At 38.8% G+C, this 18,849-nt stretch overlaps 1 protein-coding gene across 2 annotated transcripts in view; it reads left to right on the top strand.

Moving 5' to 3' along the window:
* The window catches only part of PKHD1 (PKHD1 ciliary IPT domain containing fibrocystin/polyductin), a 484,027-nt gene that overhangs the window by 438,057 nt on the left and 27,121 nt on the right, over positions 1 to 18,849 (top strand). For both annotated transcript variants that reach the window (XM_047795623.1, XM_047795624.1), the window contains 3 exons: positions 9,095 to 9,230; positions 10,680 to 10,767; positions 18,194 to 18,301. In XM_047795623.1, the coding sequence (XP_047651579.1) occupies positions 9,095 to 9,230; positions 10,680 to 10,767; positions 18,194 to 18,301 (332 nt within the window). The remainder of the gene's footprint in view (positions 1 to 9,094; positions 9,231 to 10,679; positions 10,768 to 18,193; positions 18,302 to 18,849) is intronic.

Raw genomic sequence — 18,849 nt, 5'->3', positions numbered from 1 at the left:
ATTTTCTTTCCTTTAGCCCCATTTCATTTAGATCCCACTGAATTCTTATGGGAATTTTCTATGAATGGGTGACTAGATACTGAAAGGGCCAATCCATGGCTAACTTTTATTTAGACTTTACAGTACTGAGTTTTCTTAATAGATCTTCCTTGCAAAATGATGGACTTTTATGGTATAGATTTTTAAAAAGCCTCTGTGAATATTTAGCTTTTTATTAGAAGAAAAGTCAGAGGGTAGAACAATGGAGGTGAAGCAGAGGCCAAGTTTATGTACACACACATATGTGTGGGAGATGTCATTCTATCTTGAGCTTCAGCGAAAAGATTACCTGTATTCCCCTCCCCACCATCCCTTATAGCCATCATGGTTGCACTTTTGGGTCATATATTTCTGATTTAATAAGAAAATGCTAAACATCTATATTATAGCAGAAATTTTCCATTGGGATGTTATGTTCTCCATCTTTCTCAATCACTTTAGTATTTTTAAGAGAGGTTTCTTAGACATAAGGCCAAAAGCAAATCTTCCAAAGCTAAAGAAAGCCAGCTTCTAAAGTGTATCTGAATAAATCTCTGCAGAATGAAAAATGCCATGTCCTAAGGGATTTGATGAGAATTAGCAAGTTTTCCCATGGTCCTAAGAATTGCACAGTAAACAACCCTGAAGCCTTGTGCAGGCCCCAGGGCCAGCCCTGTTTCTTTCAACTTTGATCAGTGTCAACTGGGACTTCCTTTGAACTCACTGGAGAGCCATTGACAAGCTGATGAATTGACCTTGAGACCATTAGTCTGGGAACATAGGCCTAGGATGTCCTTGAGAGGTTCACTCTTGTTAACGTAATGGGGTTGCCCGCATTTCAACGAATTGAGGTCATTTAGGACATTTACTTATCAGTGGGGAGTACTACCCGCTTTCCAAAAGCTACCAACTTCTGCTTTGACTGGCCTCTCCTGGTCTTGATCCTCCTCTAGAGGCATCTAGATTTAAGCATCCTCTGCTTGGCTAAGTCAGTTTCATTAACCCATTTTCCATCTTTCCAAACGGTGTTAACCTCTATTGTTGGATATTCGCTCCTCTCCTGTCTTCTTTATCCTTGTTGATTTACATCATTTTCATTCATTTAAAAAAAAAATTTCAGTGTCACAGAGGGAACAGATATATAAACATATGTTCAACTTGCCCTTTTAAACTTGTGCTTCCCTGTGAGGGTCTTTATATTTCGCCTTTTATCTGGAATCTTGGTAGGATACATTTTTACATCCCTTCCCTTCCTTTCAGTAGAAACTTGACTTTCGCTCTCTTGAATGTCTTTCCCTACCATCTCTTCTTCTCCCTCCCTTTCTCCTGCATTGTAAAAAAACAAAAAACAAAAAAACCCCCTCTAAATAATATTCTTTGTCATGTAGTAAATAAAAATAAATTTGTATCTGGAGTTCCCGTTGTGGCTCAGTGGTTAAAGAATCCGACTAGGAACCATGAGGTTGTGGGTGCGATCCCTGGCCTGGCTCAGTGGGTTAAGGATCCGGCTTTGCTGTGAGCTGTGGTGTAGGTTGCAGAGGCAGCTTGGATTCTGCGTTGCTGTGGCTCTGGCGTAGGCCTGCGGCTACAGCTCCGATTCGCCCCCTAGCCTGGGAACCTCCATATGCCGCGGGAGCAGCTCTAGAAAAGGCAAAAAGACAATAAATGAATAAATAAATAAATAAATAAATAAATTTGTATCTTTTATGGAAGGTTAGCTATTGAAATGCTAAAGGTATTTGTGGTTTGCCGAATCTCTAAAATGACCACCCAAAGGTATGCTGCCCTAATCCCAGGAACCTATGCATGTGATCAGTCAGACAGTGTTTATGAATATACTGTGCTATGTGGCACACTTGGCCTTAAGGTGGAGAAAATACCCAGGATTATCAAGGTGAGGCCAATAAAACACAGAAGCCCTTAAAAGAGGAGAGCTTTCTCCTGCTGTGGCAGAAAAGAAAGGCAGAGAGATTCAGTATGAGAAGGAATTGAAGTGCCTCTGCTTTTAGGATGGACTGGACCACATGAGAAAAATCTCCGATGGAGTTTTATGAGTAGAGAGTAGACCTTGTCTGATAGCCAGCAAGGAAACAAGGGACCTCCATTCCACAGCCACAAGAAAGTGAATTCTTTTGTGTGTGTATGTGTGTCTTTTTAGGGCCACACCTATGGCATATGGAGGTTCCCAGGCTAGGACTTGAATTGGAGCTATAGCTGCTGGCCTACACCACAACCACAGCCACAGCCAGGTGGGATCCAAGCCAAGTCTGCGACCTACACCACAGCTCACAGCAACTCCGGATCCTTAACCCACTGAGCCAGGCCAGGGATCGAACCTGTATCGTTATGGATGCTAGTCAGATCCGTTTACCCTGAGCCATGATGGGAATTCCCAGGAAATGACTTCTATCCACAATCTGAATGAGTTAGGAGTTGGATTCTTCCTGAGAGCCTCCACTTAAACAGTGAACCCAGCCAAGCCTGTCTGAACTCTTGCCCCACAACCTGAAGATAATAGATTTGTGATATTTTAAGTCATTAAAGTTACGGTGTTTTGTTATGCAGCCATAGAAAATAAATATGCTATCTCATATAAAACTCTTTGTTTATGACATTGCCGTGAACCTTGGGCCCTAAAAATATCTAAAGAGAAGATGAGCATGGCTCTGTGGGGGCATGTATCTGTATGTTTTCATATCCATTACATTGCTGGCTTTTTAAGTTGTCTCATTCTGTATAAGGATCGTTTTATCAAGCTGATTTGGAATAAAGAAGAAAACACGGAAGAGACAATTGGTGAGACCAGTGTATTGGTAACACTCAGGCTCATTTAGCATCTTTTATTGTGCAAGCCCTTCTTGCCCCCTGGGCACCTGCTTCCTAGGAAACAGCAGTTTGGAGGATGCAAGGGCAGAATCTTTCTGTCAACAGTAGGGGATGTTCTTCCCCACACTGGCAGGATGTCCAGCCTGGAAGGGATTCAATCCTGTCCAGCCAGCCTGTCTCCTCCCTCCCTCTTGGCAAAATCATATCCTTGCCATGAAAGAGTGTTTCTGCGCCATTTCTTCTTTTCCCTATGATACAAATTCACTGCTTTGTTGAGTTAGGTGACTAAATTGTCAAAATGACATTTTATACATGTAGCATTGTGGGAAAATGAGAGGTTCTGCATAAGTAAACTTTCCATTTAATTAAAAATTATTTCTTTTATTACCATATTTTTAAAAGACTTCTCATGAACTGTATATATAGGGCCACACCTATGGCATATTATATAATATATATATATATATATATATAATCCAGCCTTATTAAATGGAAAATAATGTAGGCCTTTCACATTTTTATTGATGATTCATGGTCATCATTAAAGCGATCATTTATTTCATAGCCCTGTTTCTGCAGTGATGCCCTTAGGGACCACTGTTCTTGTACTAAATGGCCCCAGACCACTAAATCTTTGATTCTACTTCTGCCATTTATATTTTTTTGCCTGCTCTCTTCCATACAAACAGGAGGTTAATTCTAACCCATTATTGATGTTGATTTATCTGCACCCAGTAATTTTCCACTCATATGCATATATAGTTCTAATTTCAGAAATTGAACTGCACTACCTTGCCATCAAGTAATTTAAGATTTACGTGTATAGATGTTAAAGTTGTAGGTAAATATAATACAAGCTCATGAAAACTTACATGTGAATTTTTTTATGTACCAAACATTAACTGAACTGCTATTATGTCCAAAAGAAGTTATATGGCTCATATGAAAATCTAGAGATTTTAAAACCAATAAATCAGGAAAACAAACATTTACACCACTATTTAATAAGAATATATTATATTCAGTCTCATTATTCTAGGTCTATTTCAAGGAAATCGTTAATTCAATATAAACTAGTTAATCTAGTTTTTTATGAAATTAGTATAGTTTTATCTTTATAATATTCATTAGCTGGTCAAGGCTTCAGCTTACCATTATATTCCCAAGAGTACCTAAGCACTGTCATGCATAATAAACAGTCGCTAAGTATGTGTTGCAATTAGTGAAATGTAACTTGTCTGACTTCTCTGCTATTCTTTCTTTTTTGGCCATCCTACAGCATATGGAGTTCCCTTAACTCACTGTGCAGGGCCAGGGGTCGAACCTGCGTCCCATTGCTCCGAAGATGCCACCAATCCTGTTGAGTGACAGCAGGAACTCCTTCTCTGCTATTCTAACACCCCCATGTAACCAATATTTTGTAACAAATTTCTTCCATCAAAAAGATCTTGAGTCATTTCTGTTTTCCTGGTTAGCGCATAATGCTATGGAACCCCATTATGAACAGGAAATTTTGAATGTTTGTGTATGAACTTTAAAAAAATGCATTCAGAATTTCCATTAGCCCATATAAGATACTCATGCTAGATGCATTATAAAATACTATGTTATGTTAATCCCAAACAAACACACTAATACTGTATATATATGATGTAAAATCAACAGGGACTTGCTGTATAGCAGAGGGACCTCTACTCAATATTTTGTAATAAACTGTAAAGGAATAAAATCTGAAAAAAATATATATATATAGCTGAATCACTTTGCTGTACACCTAAAACTAACAAAACATTGTAAATCAAACTTCAATTTAAAAAACTATGATAAAAGAAAAGAAGTCATTGGATTGTTTTTAGATGGGTCTGAAATGATTTATTGCATATAGCAAGACTGTTAAAATTATTTAAAGTGGTTTTCCAACTAAAATACTTAGGTTTTGACCCCTGAATTGACCTTGTTGGAAGATGTGCCATGTTTATTTTGTGTCTTTATATGTAACCTATGCCTAGGGTCACTCAAATCTCACTTTGAAATAAATAATTCCAAAGAACTAGAAGAGTTTAATAAGTATTAGAGCACAGTAGTAAGTGCATCAGTTTAGGAGTATACCAAAACTTAAAGCTGGCCAGTCCAAGATGGGTGGAGGTTTTCCAGAGGCATTTAATGATGTAAGAACAGAGGAGTGCATAGTGGGTACTGATTGGTCATAGTGTTACTATAGTAACATGTATTGGATGCCCACTATGTGCCAAGTTTGGAATTACTATGCTTAGAGCCTGAAAGAAGCTGTCAGATCATAAGACATTTTTTTCCCTCTTAGGAGTTGATGTCAGCTAAGGGCATCTGGCTAGGTTTAACAGGGAGCATAAGAACTCTGAAAATATAAATAAAATGATAAATGTCAACTCTGAAAGATAGTCAAGGAACATCATTTTTATCTTACAGGCTATATGGAAGAACATTCCTGAGGGACAGAGGTTATGGTGTATTTATTGGGGCATATCTCGTAATGCCTAGAACAATGTCTGTCTATAGTGGAAGAATTAATATAGGTTAGTTAAAGAGAATTGATGGCGTGGAGTTCCCATTGTGGCTCAGCAGTAATGAACCAGACTAGTATCCACGAGGATGGGGATTCGATCCCTGGCCTTGCTCAGTGGGTTGGAGATCCAGTGTTGCTGTGAGTTGTGGTGTAGATCACAGCCACAGCTCAGATCTGCTTTGCTGTGGCTGTGATATAGGCCAGCAGCTGCAGCTCCTATTCGACCCCTAACCTGGGAACTTCCATATGCCCTAAACAGACGTGGCCCTAAAAAGCAAAAAAAAAGAGAGAGAGAGAATTGATGGGAGAACTTGCTTTCTTCTTTTAGGGTACATCTCGCAAACTCCTTTGGAATTCAAGTACCCTCATGGAACCTACTATAGACTCTGCCCTATCTAGCCCATTTAAAATAAGAATGATGAAAAATGCTCAGGACACCCTAAAGCATTTCATCAAAACATGGGGCCCTTTTATGGGAACCTAACTTAATAACTGAGGAAGCAAAGGTTGAAGAGGAAGTGAGAAAGTATCTGGAATCCTCTCACCCTCCCCTCAATGCCCAGAGCCAGCTTTCACCAATAGGATTTATTTGTTTATTTCTTTGCTTGGTTTGCCATGCAAACAGAATTAATCCCCTCCTCCATAGGGTAAGCCTCTCAGATCTGACAGATTAAATACCAAGAGTTGGAGTGAATAGTAAACTGAGAAATTTCGGTATTTTCTTGATCTTTCTTTTTCAGCTTGCACATAAGCATTGAAGGGAAGGAAAAAAAAAAATTCTTCCACATACCTGGCTGGGTACTAGAAGCTGTTAAATAGCGGATAAAACTGGGAGGGTTGGAGGGAACTTTCCTCCCCCATTTTTTTAAGTTTGGCTGTAGGTCCTTCTGCCTGCAGGCTACAGTCGCATTAGTGGTTGGAAATTGGATAAGGACAGCACAATGACAAATCCAGGTTGCTTGCAATAAGTTGCTAATCCCTTTGCTTTAATATCGGAGCAGCGTATAATGATGTTTGGACATCACTCCAGTTTACTGACGACCCCACTGGGGCCAGCAATAGAACCTTACAACTGTCTAACAAGGTGTCAGGTGACTCCCGTCGTCACAGCAACGGACACTGGAATCTAATCTTCCCTCCATCCCTTCTAGCACCCAATAACGCCTAGATTATATAAGTGGCCCATCATTGCTTGGTAACTTGAATCAATTAACGTTAATTCGCACAATGCTATGATGTATTGTGATCACTTTCATTTCAGGGAAGGGGGAGAAATTGCTATAAGTCACCTAAAATGAGGTTGTCTGTGGTGCCGAGGTATTAATTGGGTGTCCATATTAAATGCAAAAGGAGCCCCATCGTGAAAGGAAAGTGGATGAGTGACTCTCTTGGCTGCTATTGACCTATCAGAAGAAGACAGTGCCCTTTTCCTTTGCTTTTATCTATTACAGTTTTCCCTATTGCGTGTCAAGTTGATGTATTATAAAAAATTCATTTGGTGACCTTTCACCCCCTTAGCAGATTAAACAATTTCACTTCGATGGCATCATTAACAGGACCCTGCATTTAATGATGATTTCTCTAAAAGGCCACGGAGATTCGATTTTAAGCTAACAGATTTATTGCACTATTATAACATATCGTAAAAAACTGTACCACCTACGGTCAGGTTTTAGGATAGAAACTGCTTAAGAGTTTATGTGGAGCTTAAAGTGGTATTACCTTGGGATATGCTGTAGCAGCAAGTCTCTGACCCCCAGTGAGATGCTGTTTACATTTAATAAGAGATGTTTGCTCACAATAAACTTTAAAGTGTGTCAGTGACAGGCCTTTTAGCAAGTGTTCAGGCAGTTGGTTGCCGTCCCTTCGTCTCTAGACATCAGTGTACTTATGTCAGGATCTTTGATGGAGTCTTTCCGTTTCTTTAACCCACGCGTTCAGCCTGCATCTAGTCCTGCATCACAAAGCACTTAAGAAATAGGCTATGGGAGGAATAGGATCTGTAACAATATCAGAATTTTCCAATAACCTGGGAGCTGTAGAAGGATAGAATTAATAGCATGGATTTTAAAAATCTGATTTAAATTTTTCCTTTTAAAAAAAAGTAGATTTACCCAGGCTAAGCTAAGTAGTAATGATGATCAGGCCAGGGTAGGTTGAATTTCCAGTGAGTGATTCCAGCAGAGGTCAGGGCTTTTGCTGGTAGATGACCAAAGGGGCTTTGTAGGACCACACATGCCTGCTCCACCCCCATTTCCCAGGATTCTCAGGGGAGAGGGAAATTGCTTCTTACAGAAACATCACAGTGTGTGATCCTTTGTATTTATTCTTCCACTGTCTCCTCTTTTCAGGACTAATTGTCACCTTTACCTCACATACATTCTCTATGTAAAATATATATTTTATCCTTTTTCCCTCACATAAGAAAAAAAAAAAAAAAGATTAGGGAATCAAGTAATTGACTCACCAGCATTTAATCGAGGGCAGAGTAGGCTACTTTTTTTTTTTTTTTAAATCAAAGCCTTGTTAGTCCTGACCTAGGTCTAACAATATTATTAAGGTTAATATATTACTCTATATTAGGGTAATATACATGATGTATGGTGTCTATATATCTCCCTTTAATTGCTAAAACTCTACTGCATGCCTCTGATGTGTGATAAACCATAGGCTTAATGGGACAATAGGTATGTAATCCATAATGTTCTTTAGATAAAGCTACCTTGATCTTCAAAAAATACCAAAGCTCTGGGGAAAAAGTGTTTTGAGGTATCATGAATTACACACTATTTAATTTCATTTTATTCCATTTTATTGCTAAGTTACATCAGCCATTAATGTGCTCCAAAGAGGTGAAAACAATATAGCTCTAGACCCTGGTCGTACGCTTACTGTTTGTAAGATCTTTGGCAAGTTGGTTAAGCTTTTTGGGGCTTCAGTTTTTTCATGTGTAACAGTGCTATTTTAAAGATACGATGAGTATACATGGAAAGCATAGAATAGTACCTGGTACAAGGTTAGTGCTCAGCATACATTAGTCATAAATATTATTCTCCCTAAGGGCTTCATTCAATTGAAATACATTAATCAATTAATTCCACAGTTGTGGAATTTATTTAGTGCAAGCATCCTGTGGAGACTAGGAAAACAAAAGGGTTGTTGTGAGATTAAATGAGCTATTCCATGTGAAACAGTGGTGCAGGAGTTTGCTCCCAGGCATCTCTTCTCAATTCTTCTCGGTGATGTCATCTGGGTACCACAGAATCAGCCATGGTGAACGTATTTACACCGTGGAAATTGGAAAACATGAAATCCAGTCCTTTTGGGAGAGAGCTGGTTTACTAGCCTACTTAGAACAATTCTCCACCTTCTGAGTATTTTAGTCTGCTGTGTTGTCTCACGGAAGTTTTTTGGGAGTTGATACTAATAAATTGTGATAAAATCGAAGCACATAATATATGCTTCTCCCATCTCCCCACACATAGTCCATCCTTTCCTATGGCTAAGCAAACATATAAAACAAATACATAATTTTCTTTGGTTGTAAGGATCTGTTGGCTCTACAGGGTATTATTTGGTTTCCAGAAACAAAGGCAAATGCAGATCTTTCCACTGGTCATAATATATTATGGAAAAATAGCTACTGCAGTGATATGATATCTGTAATCTTATGCATGTATTCTCTCTCTCTTTTTTAACATGTGCCAGAAATACAAGCAGTTTCGAAACTGGAAACTTGATATATATTCGGCCCTCTGCTCTTAAAGTCCTAGTCCAGCCTTCAGATGGAGAAGTGGGAAGAGAACTTACCGTCCAACCCCAGCTCGTTTTTCTGGATAAGCAGGTCCCTTGTGCACAAGTAACAATTTTGACTTGGAGCTGGGTAGTGTGTTGTATTCTGTGCATGTTCCAGATTCCACCACCATCATCCCGATACGTGTGTCCAGGGTGCCAGCCCACGCTGTGACATTTGCCACACTTGGAACATCGAAGCGCTTTCATCATCTTCCCTCTGTTTCACAGCCTGCTTTCCTTCCACTTGCTTTGAACGTCCAGAATTTGATCGTGTAGAAATGCAATTCTGATCCTTTTTTCCTCCCCCAGCAAATTCTTAAAGCAGGTCTCTTTTATCTTCTCAAAATCTAGCCTTCTCAAAGTGCTATATCTCTATCTGAAGAAGTAATTTCATATGCTAATGAAGGCATTTATGCCATCACATCTGCCTTATAGTTTTATGTTATTTGAAATGATTTCTCTTGTATGTGGTTAAGTACATCAACAACGAGAGGCTTCTGTGCTTAATTCTGATTTCCGTGTCCACGCCTTCTGATTTTGTTTTATCTTTTCTCTATTTATTGATGTCATGAAAGGAAAAAGTGAAATATGATAGTTAAATCAGAGTTTCCCTCTTTATTTTTAAAATGCCTCCCCTAATGTGCTTGCAGAGGGACAAAGGCCACGGGACTGAGGGCCACCCTTCTGCTCTAGCCTGGCACGTGCTTTGTCCTCTTCTTATCCTTCTTACCTTCTGTACCTGATGCTGGTCTCCTTTCCTGTAAAATTTGTTCTCCTTTCTCTTCTTCATTGCCGTGCCCCAACTTTTCCTGCAGTAACCTTCCCGCACTTCTCTCAGTAAACATTTTGATGTATTCTTTATGTTCTTTGTTTTTTTTTTTTTTGTCATCTTGTGTTTCCTAGGGCCACACTCGTGGCATATGGAGGTTCCCAGGCTAGGGATCCAGTCAGAATTGTAGCCGCCTGCCTACACCACAGCAACACCAGATCCAAGCCACATCTGCTACCTACATCACAGCTCATGTCAACGTCAGATCCTTAACCCACTGAGCGAGGCCAGGGATCGAACCCGCGTCCTCATGGACCCTCTAGTTGGTTCGTTACCTGCTGAGCCATGAAGGGAACTCGTTGATATATTCTTAATGTGAGAAAGAAAATATTTATTTGGGTTTTTTCCCTTGCTTGTTTCTAATGAATGTATGCTTTATAAAAGATTCTGTCTGGGGTTCCTATAAACCCGACTGGGATCCATGAGGATGTGGGTTTTATCCCTCAGTGGGTTAAGGATCTGGTGTTGCTGTGAGCTGTGGTGTAGCCTGGCAGCTGCAGCTCCAATTCAGCCCCTAGCCTGGAAACTTCTATATGCCATGGGTGCAGTCGTAAAAAGAGAAAAAAAAGTTCTGTCTGAATAATCCTCTTCTCTTTCAGATTACTTTACAAAATTCTCCTCTGAGTCCAAATTTTCCTTTTTTTTTTTTTTTTTTTTTTCTGATTTCAGAATCGGACAGTAGAGTCCCTGGGGCCTCCATCAGAGCCTTGGGCTATTTCTGTTTCCCTGGAAGGGACATCTGATTCTGTGCTGAGAGGTAGGTACCTGTGATATCAGAGACCGGTTGTAATTGCATCTGCGAGGAAAGGTTTGCAACCATTGGGAATTCATCACAAGGTTGGTGATATTCAGCATCTTCTATAATTTGGAAGAAATCTTCACTTCCTTCCAGTCTGCAATGCAGGCGTCTGCAAAAAGGAACAATAGATTGGCAGGAAATGCTTAAGGAACCATCTGCACCTCCCCCCTTCCCTGGGATAGTGAAAGAGCATTTCTGTTACACTTGTATCATCAATGGGGTGTAAGGAAAAAGGCATGGCAGCCCCAGACAGATGGCTCTCTGGTGCAGTATCAAGTCAAAGGTACAATGTAGTTTCCATGGGGAAACGGGAACCCTGGTTCTCAGTGTTAAGAAAAATGAATGTGATGGTGAATGCACAGCACCTGGCCCAGAGCAGGCCCTGAGAACTCATTTTCTCCTCTCCACCTTTCTTTGTCCTCTGTCACCTTCCTGTTTAGTCCCAGTGCCACGGCTATCTTTGTTTCCCTTCCTTGGAGCTGGTGCATGTGACAATTAAAAAAACAAAAACAAAAACAAAAACACACCATTCTACTCTTTTTTTCGGTGAGTTTGGCTATTTCTTTACTTATATATGTTTTGGCTGCATCTGCAGCATACAGAAGTTCTGGGGCCACAGATTGAACCCTCATCACGCCAGTGACCTGAGCCACTGCAATACAACGTGGATCTTAACCTGCTAAGCCACCAAGGAACTTCTGAGTTTGACTGTTATAGATACTTCATATACATGACATCATACTACCTTTGTCCTCTTGTGACTGGCTGGTTTCACCTAGCGTAATGTCCTCAAGATTTATCCAGGCTGTCAGGTATTTCAGAATTTCTTTTTTATAAGGCTGAAAAGTATTCCATTGTGTGTATATCTATCTTTCTGTCTCTCTTTCTCTATCTATCTATCTATTCCACATTTTCTCTATAGCTCATCTATTGATGGGCCTTTAGATTGTTTCCATATCTTAGCTAGTATAAATAGCTCTGCAACAAATATGGGGATGAAGATATATCTTTGAAATCCTGATTTCAATTACTTGGTATAAAGAAGTGTGCTTGCTGGATCATGTAGTATTTCTAGTTTTAATTTTATGAGGACGCTCCATACTGTTTTCCCTAGAGGCTACATACACCATTTTGCATTCCCATCCACACTGTATAAGAGTCCCAATTTCTCCATATCCTCACCAATACTTACCTTTTTTTTTTAATAATAGCCATCCTAATAGGTGTGAGATGATATCTCATTGGGGTTTGATTTGTATTTCTCTGATAACTAGTGATGTTGAGCATTTTTACATAAACTGTCGGCCGTTTGTAAGTCTTCTTTGGAAAAATGTCTATTCACCTCTTTAGTCTGTTTTTTAATTGGGTTTTTTATTTATTTATTTTTATTTTATTTTTTTGCTATTGAGGTTGGAAACTAATTCCTTTACCAGATATATGGCTTGCAAATATTTCCTCCCAGTCTGTGGGTTGCCTTTGTATTCTGCTGATTATTTGCTTTGCTCTGCAGAAATGTTTTAATTTGATGTAATTTCATTTGTCTATTTTTGCTTAAGATGTCCATTCTACCCAAAGTGATCTAGAGTCAATGCAATCTCTATGAAAATCTCAATAGCATTTTCTTACAAAAATTTTCTGAAAATTATAAAATTTATATGGAACTGCAAAAGATGACAAATAGCCAAAACAATATTGACATATAGGAACAAAAGTGTAAGCATTGTATGTCCTGATTTCAAAATACATTACAAAACTATAATAGCAAAAAAACCAGTGACCAAATTGAAAGGTGGGCAGAAGACTTAGGTAGACGTTTCTCCAAAGATATACAGATGGCCAACAGGTGCATGAAAAAATGCTCAGCCTCACTAATTATTAGAGAAATGCAAATCAAAACTACAATGAGGTACCACCTCACACTGGTCAGAATGGCCATCATTAACAAGTCAACAAATAACAGATGGTTGAGAGGGTGTGGAGAAAAGGTAACCCTCCTATCCTGTTGGTGGGAGTGTAAATTGGTACAACCACTGTGGAAAATAGTATGGAGGTACTCAGAAAATTAAAAATAGTACTACCATATGACCTAGCCATTCCACTCCTGGGCACATATCTGGACAAAATTTTCATTGAAAAAGATACATGCACCCCTATGTTCATTGCAGTTCACAATAGCCAGGCATGGAAACAACCTAAATGTCCATCGATGGATGAATGGGTAGCGAACATATGGTACACACACATACACACACACACACACACACACACACACACACACACACACAATGGAATACTACTCAGTCCAAAAAAAGAACAAAATAATGTCATTTGCAGCAACATGGATAGAACTAGAGACTCTCATACTAAGTGAAGTAAGTCAGAAAGAGAAAGACAAATACCACATGGTATTACTTATATCTGGAATCTAATATACAGCAATAAAGGATCCTTTCTACAGTACAGAAACAAACTCATGGACTTGGAGAAGAGACTTGTGGTGCTGAGGGGGAGAGCAAGGGCATGGGAGTGGGATGGACTGAGAGTTTGTGGTTAGTAGGTACAAACTATTGCATTTGGAGTGGATAAGCAATGAGATTCTGCTGTATAGCACATGGAACTATAGCTAATCACTTGTGATGGAACATGATGGAAGATAATGCGAGAAAAATAATGTGTGTATACACACACACGCACACACACACACACACTGGGTCATTTTGCTGTACAGCAGAAATTGACAGAACAATGTAAATCAGCTATAATAGAAAACAAAAAGAATATGATACTGACATAAAGACACACTTATAGACCAATGGAATAGAATAGAAAGCCCGGAAATAAATCCACACACATATGGCCAACTGATATTTGACAAGGGAACCAAGAATATACAATGGGAAAAGCATTGTCTCTTTAACAATGGTATTGGGGAAACTGGATATTCCCTTACAAAAGAATGAATTTAAACACTTATTTTATATTATACAGAAAAATCAACTCAAAATAGATTAGTCTTAAGCGTAAGACATGAAACTCTAAAACTTTTAGGAGACAAGAGAGGAAAAGCTTCTTGACAGTGGTCTTGGAAATGATTTAATAGATTAAAAGCACAGGCAACAAAAGCAAAATTAGATGCTGTATTGATAACTCTTTTTTATTGTATTGTATTTTAATGTCTTTTTTAGGGTCACACCCATGGTATATGGAAGTTCCCAGGCTAGGAGTTGAATCAGAGCTGTAGCTTGCAACCTATACCACAGCCACAGAAATGCAGAATCCGAGCGGCATCTGCAACCTACACCACAGCTCACGGCAACACCACTGGATCCTTTAACCTACTGAGCAAGGCCAGTGATCGAACCTGCGTGCTCATGGATATTATTTGGATTTGATAATGCTGAGCCATGGCAGGAACTTCTGATAACTCTTTTTAAAAAGTCAGCTTAGCAGATTTCTTATACTTCATGAACTGACTAAGGCATTTCTATTGGTTTTGGGTTTTTTCTGTATTGTTTTTTAAACTTGCTAATGATTCATCTACTAGTTCAAACATTAGCCTGTCTGCAAAATTGCTGGTTTCCAAGAATAGGCAGTGATTTTACAGTTATCTTTTGCTCTACCTTGGCTTTGAGTCTAAGCTCATTCACATGCCTCCTATAAAATATACAAAATGCTAAAATGTATAGGAATGAGTGCATTGTAACAGAAGTGCTAAATCTTGCCTCTCCTGCTAATTGCATTTATTTTTGGCTTAGACTATTCCTATCCCCTGAGATATAACACCCGTCATTCCTGTGCATTTTGTTCTTTCATTCTTTGTTACTTGTCTCTGAAAAAAGGAATGATATAGAATTGCTTTGATAAGGTGTCCAAGATAATGAATTCTTATTCAACACAGTTTTAAATGAATTATTACCAGAATCTTTTTTACATCCCTCTTTTCTTTAGATTATATATCTCGTCTTACTGCAAAGCCACTCCAATTCCGGAAAACAGAACAGTCCCTTCAGAAAGTTTTCTTGAGGTGGCAGGACACATTTCATAGCTTCAAAACCCTTACCTTTTAAAGCTTGTTTCATTCTGTTGCTTTCTTGGTAGAGCTATAAATTTCCCTTCTATCTCTTTTCAAGTTGCCTTTCAACTATTTCGGTCTATAAATTCTCTATTTCTATCTATTTACTGGTAAGGAACCAAAAAATTTCAACCTATGCACAAAAACAGTTTTCTTCAAAACTCCATAGTCTTGTTACTCTCTGCAGTACCCAGTTCACTTTCTCTTTGTACAATCCATCAAAAAAACAAAACAAAACAGAACAAAACCCAAAAAACTAGGAGTTCCCATCATGGCTCAGTGTTTAACGAATCTGACTAGGAACCATGAGGTTGCAGGTTTGATCCCTGGCCTTGCTCAGTGGGTTAAGGATCTGGCGTTGCCCTGAGCTGTGGTGTAGGTCGCAGATGCAGCTCGGATCTGGTATGGCTGTGGCTCTGGTGCAGGCCAGCGGCTACAGCTCTGATTGGACCCCTAGCCTGCGAACTTCCATATGCCAGCAGCAGCACAAGAAATGGCAGAAAGACAAAAAAAAAAAAAGAAAGAAAGAAAGAAAGAAAGAAAAAGAAGAAAGGAAAAAACAACTGTAGCTGATTTATGACATGATGTTAATTTCAGGTGGGCAGCTTCAAATTTATCATCAAATATTAAAGGCCCAAATAATGCTGCTTGTTTTGTGAGAATCACCTCAGAGATATTTCCATTCATACAATCTGCTTTTTCTCACTGGAAAAAAAAAATTTTTAATTGTTATTTATTTATTTATTTAAAATTTTAAAGCCACACCTACAGCATATGGAAGTTCCCAGGCTAGCGGTCGAATCAGAGCTACAGTGCACTTCGGTATGAAATGTATGTGCTGTAACAGTAATGTACTGACCTGATGTTATTTCAACAGCATCAAAAATTTCAGTTTCACCCTTTTTCATGTGTTAGTAATGTGTACATCAGCTACCCTCACCTGTCTAGCGAAACTCACCTGTTTCTATCCTCTACTCCATACATGATCTGTATTCCATACCTTAACCACACTTCAGACCTTGCACACTTCCTTACCCTCACTTCACACTTGTCGTTGTCCTTCCGTCTGCTGTAACAGAATCCCATACACCACGTGGCTTATAAACAAAGATGTGTATTTTTCACAGTTACAAAGACTGGGAAGTCCCAGATCAAGGTGTCAAAAAATTTTGTGTCCAGTAAGAACCTTCTTCCTACTTCATAGATAGTCATCTTCTCACTGTCCTCACATGCACAAGGGGCAAGAGAGGTCTCAGGTGTCCCCTCTATTAGGCCACTAATTACATTTATGAAGCCTCTGCTCTTGTGACCTAATCACCCCCCAAAAGTTACCCCCCACTCAAATACCATCATATTGGAGATGAGGTTCCAGCATTTGAATTGTGGAGGGTCTCAGCCACTCTGTGCCTTACAGAAACATATTCAGGTAACCTTCCCGGGATAAGTCAGGGAATCAATTTCAGTCTTGCTTCAAGCCCAACACCCCACCTCCTTCCAGGTCCCCTCAACCAGTACATTGTTTCCTCCAGCTTGATCAGGGAGCCTGTTCGATGACATTTGTCTATTTTACAATTATGATTTCAGAGATATGATGAACCCCAGAGTAATGTACTGTACTTAGCATCAACTGCTTCAGCTTTTGGGCACATATGCTTCAAATCTGAGAATATCATAGATATAGATGGGAATCTTGGTAGAGATCTCTCAGGCAAGCTGGTATTTAACACAAAAGCAAACCCATTTGGAGCTAAAGTGCTTTCCATTAGGCAGTTTGGCGGCTGTTCTACGAGGCAGACTCACTGTGCTCGCCGGACATATTTCGATTAAATGCTGCTTTGTATTCTTCCAAAGATGGGAACAATAAGGACGTTTGTCAAAGGAAAACTGCAGAAAACGATTTCATGTTGAACATCTGTACTCTGCAGTTCATTGTTTGCAAGAGTTTATTGACCATAATTTTGATGCATATAGGTTTTAAAGAATATAAACGGCATTTATCTTGGGCGCCTATCATTTATTTGAGTCTTGGCTTATTTATTTCCATTTTTTCTGGGCATTTTATTTATTGTGGGACACTGAAGAGATGAAAGAAAAGATGTTTCTGAAAAAGGAAGTTTTAGTTAGCTTGCAAAATTGATAAGGAAAGAAAATATTTTCACAAAAAGGATAGAACAATTGAATTGAAAAAATGTAACTCGGTGCATGTTATTATCTGTGTGATACCTTTCACCCTTAAAGATCTCAAACCAGAGTTCCCATCGTGGCTCAGTGGTTAACAAATCCGACTAGGAACCAAGAGGTTGAGGGTTCAATCCCTGGTCTTGCTCAGTGGGTTAAGAATCCGGCATTGCCGTGAGCTGTGGTGTAGGCCAGGGGCTACAGCTCTGATTCGACCCCTAGCCTGAGAACCTCCATATGCCGCAGGAGCGGCCCTAGAAAAGGCAAAAAGACAAAAAATAAAAATTAAAAAAAAAAGATCTCAAACCAATTTTGAAACTTTAGGACCACTCTCTTAACTCATTGTCCTCAGTACCAATCATGTGACATTTCCAGAGTGAAATGGAGCAGCTGTTAATTCACAAAGTAATTTGAGGGTATTGGAGTCAGAAGACTAATTAAAAGCATTGTGAATATGATCTGGTATGAAGTTTCCTTCTTTCGCTTTGTAAATAGATGGCCTATTGTTAGAAGATGTAAGCTTTCCCTTTTACATTTTTTTTTTTTAAAGCATAGCCCAGACAATTCAAGTTGCTAAATAGGATAGCCTTTATCAATTCTGATTTAATGCATTCCTGTGGTCCTGATCAATTGACTTTATTCTGCTACCACATAAACTACAGATCCCTTGCATGGAAGAAGCCTAGAAACTTAACCACCTAGAGAAATAATAGATTTTCTTTCTTCTGACACATTTAATAATAAAAGTCAATATATAGAAGTAGTTAGGAATACAAACTTTGAAATCTGGCAGATTTGATCTATAACCCTCCGTACACCAAATAATTTAAGCTTTCAGGAGCCTATTCCTAATCTCTTGACTATAGATCACAGCATATTTTGTAAGGTTGTGTAGTTTGTTTATAATAATGAGTATGAAGTGCAATGTTCAGCATAGTAAGATTTCAATATGTGTTAGCTGTTGTTATATTATTATTATTGTGTTGGATTATTTGGTTCCAAGATTTGTCTGAGATTTAGTGAACTCTTTAATTATATTTCTTTCTTTATTCAATTGCCTCTCTACAGAGAATACCTGAAGAAATTGCTCCTGTGTAGGTAACAGTTACTTTTTGGTTTTGTCTTTGTTTATAGGATGTACTTGGGCAGAAACTCAAGATGGTTATGTGAGCTTCTCCAACTTGGCAGTTTTGATCTCTGGGTCAAATTGGCACTTTATTTTTACTGTCACTTCCCCTCCAGGTAATTTCAGCATAGTGTGTTTTTATTATCTGTTTCTTTTCTAAAAATATATATAGCTCCTTCTCTTTTATAATGGGACTAGCTCCTATCATGAATAAGAAGCCATTGTAGTTTAGAGAAAAATTCCCTTGGTTATATCATTAAGGTGTGAGAACCAAGAATATGTGTATAAATGAAGCCTCTGGAGACTCCTGGTAAGCAAGAATCCAAAAGTACATTTTCCTCTAGTTGTTAAAATTTACTTTGAATGTTCTACTTTCTTTTCTAGAACATTTGATGGAATTTGCTTGGATAGTAATTCAAAAGTTTTAATTTATAAGAGTGTCATGGAGTGTTGAGCATTATGAAAACTTATCTTTCAGCCCTGCCCTTCTCACCCCTGCTCCACCCTCTCCTTGTAAATGGGGACTATACCCATTCAGAATCTGGGTACTTTAGAAGTGTAGGTATATGGTATGTGTAAATTGCTTGTATGATCCAGTTCTTCTTGAAAAAATATCTAAAAGAAATCTCCCTTCCGAAGTGTCCTTGACAGATTGCTTTCTTAG

The sequence above is a fragment of the Phacochoerus africanus genome, chromosome 9 (assembly GCF_016906955.1).
Source record: "Phacochoerus africanus isolate WHEZ1 chromosome 9, ROS_Pafr_v1, whole genome shotgun sequence".
Taxonomy (NCBI): domain Eukaryota; kingdom Metazoa; phylum Chordata; class Mammalia; order Artiodactyla; family Suidae; genus Phacochoerus; species Phacochoerus africanus.
The sequence above is the reverse complement of the archived record's forward strand: the minus strand, read 5'-3'. Positions and strand labels throughout refer to the sequence as shown.